Source organism: Etheostoma cragini, chromosome 19 (genome assembly GCF_013103735.1).
Source record: "Etheostoma cragini isolate CJK2018 chromosome 19, CSU_Ecrag_1.0, whole genome shotgun sequence".
Taxonomy (NCBI): domain Eukaryota; kingdom Metazoa; phylum Chordata; class Actinopteri; order Perciformes; family Percidae; genus Etheostoma; species Etheostoma cragini.
In genome coordinates, this window is record NC_048425.1 from 368,151 (window position 1) to 371,459 (window position 3,309).

A 3,309-nucleotide genomic window follows, 5' to 3' on the forward strand; every position below is an offset into this window, starting at 1 on the left:
GCTCAGATTTAAATGTTTCACAACATAACTGTCATAATAAAGTTTTCTCATTTCAACAATAACCGAAGATGGGAATCATTTCAGAAACGTTGCCGCTAGCTATGCTAACGTTAGCTCAAAACACCATTCACCTGACAGCCTTTGTTGTGTTTGATGCTAACTTGTTGCTAAGCTAGCAGTGAACCAACTTGGTTAAGTAGGTCCATTTTTACTGTGTTGACGTTACAGAAGTCTCTCGTTAGCATCTCGTTAGCATCTTATATGCTACTTGTCACAAAGTGATCTGCCCTCTCCTAACGTACACGCCGTCGTACAGAGCTTCAAAATAAAGACTCCCTAATCCCCGAAATGTTAGTTTTAAGGACGTTTTACATGCACAGTGATCCATTTTAACTGATTAATTTATGACTCAATTAAAGTACAAATACCTCAAATCTCTACTTAAGTAAATGTACTTTGTTACTTTCCGTTGAAACTTCCTCATAAATAATTAAAGTGGGAAATGTTCGACACAGAACGTTGTTTATTTGTTTTTTTTTTTATATTTTTTACAGTGAAATACGTCAGGATATATGCAGATAATACTGAGGGACGCATGCACTTTAAGGCACCATGTGCTGCATTCAGGACCCCGTGGGACATGATAGTGTTCTCACTAGAGAGATTATCTCACGCACACACAGAGAGAGAGGGAGAGAGAGAGAGAGAGATAGAGAGAGGGAGAGAGAGACACACACACACACAGAGAGAGAGAGAGGGAGAGAGAGAGAGACACACACACAGAGAGAGAGAGAGAGAGACAGAGAGAGAGAGAGAGAGAGAGAGAGAGAGAGACACACACACACACACACAAAGAGAGAGACACACACACACAGAGAGAGACACACACAGTACATTTTCAAGAAATGTGGAGAAATAAAACCGTAATAACAAAGAAAAACAACCTATCAGACTTTTCTTTCCACCCCCCCCCCGTCGTCCTCGGGTCAAATTTGACCCGTTTTACAAAAGTTTCTAAATCAGAAATTTGGGTTTTCTTTCAACCAAATTGTCAAAAAATTTACATGATGTCTCTTTACAAGTAAAACAAACGATCATTTTCCTACTTACTACTACTCGTAACAATCAAACTAATAATCTGAAACTTGTTAGATAAAGGTGACAAAAAAAAATAAATCAACATCAAAGTAACAAACTTTTTGTGGAAATATGTAAAAAAACAACAACAATTTTTTATGTAATTTTGAAAAAAAATAGTGTCGTTTCCTTTTTCTATCAAAAAGCTTCAAATATACTTAAAAAATTTTTTTACGTTTGAGAAAAAGTGACAAATGTCGGGGGAAAAATTAAACGTAAAAAAAGTGACATTGATAGAAAAAACGACAAACGTAAAAAAAAAAAAGTCAGAAAAACAAACAAACGTTGCTTTAGTTTTTTGACTGGATTATATATTTTTTTTATTATTATTTTTTTTTTACATAAAACAAACTGAAGTTCTTAAATGTTTCCTAAACAACAACGGGACACAAATACTACAAAAAATCCCTTTGCCGACGGGTCTCTCCGGCGTCTCAGGGCGCCGATGCGTTCAGCGGCACCTCCTCTTCTTCTTCTTCTTCTTCTTCTTCTTTTTTTACTCCTCCTCCGCCACCGCCGCCCCCCCCGCCCCCCCCGTGGCTCTTCATGTGCGTCTTCAGACAGTGGCTCTGCGTGAAGGCCCGGTCGCAGAGCGAGCACTGGTACGGTCTCTCCCCGTTGTGCGTCCTCATGTGCACCGTCAGGTGCTCCTGGCGCGAGCACGCCTTCCCGCACACGGCGCAGACGAACTGCTTGATGCCGAGGTGCGTCCGCACGTGGTTGTTCAGGTGGCTCTTGCGCTTGAAGAAGCGCCCGCACTCGGAGCAGCCGTACGGCGCCTCGCCCGTGTGCATGCGCATGTGCGCCTTGCGCTCGCCGTTGGATATAAACCCCTTGCCGCACGAGGCGCAGGCGAACGGGCGCTCGCTGCTGTGCACGCGGCGGAAGTGGGCGTTGAGCGTGTAGTTTGTGGTGAAGGTGTTGCAGCAGATGTGGCAGAGGAACGGGCGCTCGCGCACCGTGTGCGTCAGCTGGTGCGACTTCAGCGTGTTGACCAGTCGGAAGCGCTTCCCGCAGACGTCGCAGCCGTGGCGCCGCTCCGCCGAGTGGATCGTCTTGTGGCGGAACAGCGACCGCAGGTCGGTGAGGAGCTTGCCGCAGACGTTGCACTGGTACTTGTCCCGCACGCCGTGCCTGCGGCGGTGCGCTTGGAGCTGCCCCCTCAACCCAAACGTCCTCGGGCAAACCTCGCACTTGTAGGGTTTCTCCTCCACGTGGACCCAGCGGTGCACGCTCAGACTCGCCACGCGCGAGAAGGTTTTCCCGCAGACGTCGCATTTGAAGGGACGCTCGCCTGTGTGCCGCGTGGTGTGGCCCTTGAGGCCGGTGAGGGTGAAGAAGGCCATGGAGCAGTACGAGCACTCGTGGGTTTTCTGGTACGTCTTAAGGTGTCCCTTTAAGTCCTCCGTCGAGGGGAAGTTCTCGCCGCACACGCCGCAGACGTGCGGCGATTCCTCCGCGTGACTCCAGGCGTGTTTGATCAAACTGCCCGTCATCCGGTACCACACGCCGCAGATCTTACACAGCTTTTTACGCTTGATCAGCGTCCCCTCCCTGCCCGGAGCCTTGGCGCTGCGCTTCCTGCGGGGCTGCTTGGACGCCCGCGGCGCAGGACGGGTGTCGGGGTTCCAGTCGTCGTCCCCCCCGTCTAACGCCTCGTCTCGGCTCTCGGCGTCCTCCGTCTCCACGTCCTGCTCAACAGCGCTGGTGACGAGCAGAAACAATTCTTTAGTCATTCGTGTTGACTAACGTGAACAAACACCTTTGAGAATGGGCGGGAACGAACTAAAGGTAAAAAAAAATGTCAGCCTTAATATTTATTTAAAGGGCCCATGTTATCAAAAAAATCCCCTTGTTAAATTACCTTGAACAGCGGCGAGTTTCATCACTTCCTGTCCCCACGGCGGCAGCGGACAGAGAATCCGCCGGGGCGTCATCTTTGCTCCATAAAAGGTCAAGGTCGTCCCCCTCTTCTTCTTCTTCCTCCTCCTTTCCCGTCTAGAAGGGATGATGTTTTTCATACAAATAAAGTCCAAAAATCACATTTAGAGGAAAACTATACTACAGTATATGATGAAGAACCTAAAGTAGAGCGTAGAGCGTCCTCTGGTGGACAGACTATGCAACGCCATCACTAACGGGGACGTTGTAGAGCGTCCTCTGGTGGACAGA

At 48.1% G+C, this 3,309-nt stretch overlaps 1 protein-coding gene across 1 annotated transcript; it reads right to left on the minus strand.

Moving 5' to 3' along the window:
- Positions 1-1,571: 1,571 nt before the first annotated feature.
- LOC117935142 (zinc finger protein 239-like) lies at positions 1,572-3,151 on the minus strand. The gene is made up of 2 exons (XM_034857272.1): positions 3,002-3,151; positions 1,572-2,841 (listed from the first exon to the last, which is right to left on the minus strand). The coding sequence occupies exon 2, from the start codon at positions 2,631-2,633 to the stop codon at positions 1,572-1,574; it is 1,062 nt and encodes a 353-aa protein (XP_034713163.1). The 5' UTR covers positions 2,634-2,841; positions 3,002-3,151.
- Positions 3,152-3,309: the final 158 nt, after the last annotated feature.

Coding starts and splice junctions, on each gene's coding strand:
- LOC117935142 (XM_034857272.1), bottom strand. CDS start 2,633: ATGACGGGCAGTTTGATCAAACACGCCTGGAGTCACGCGGAGGAATCG.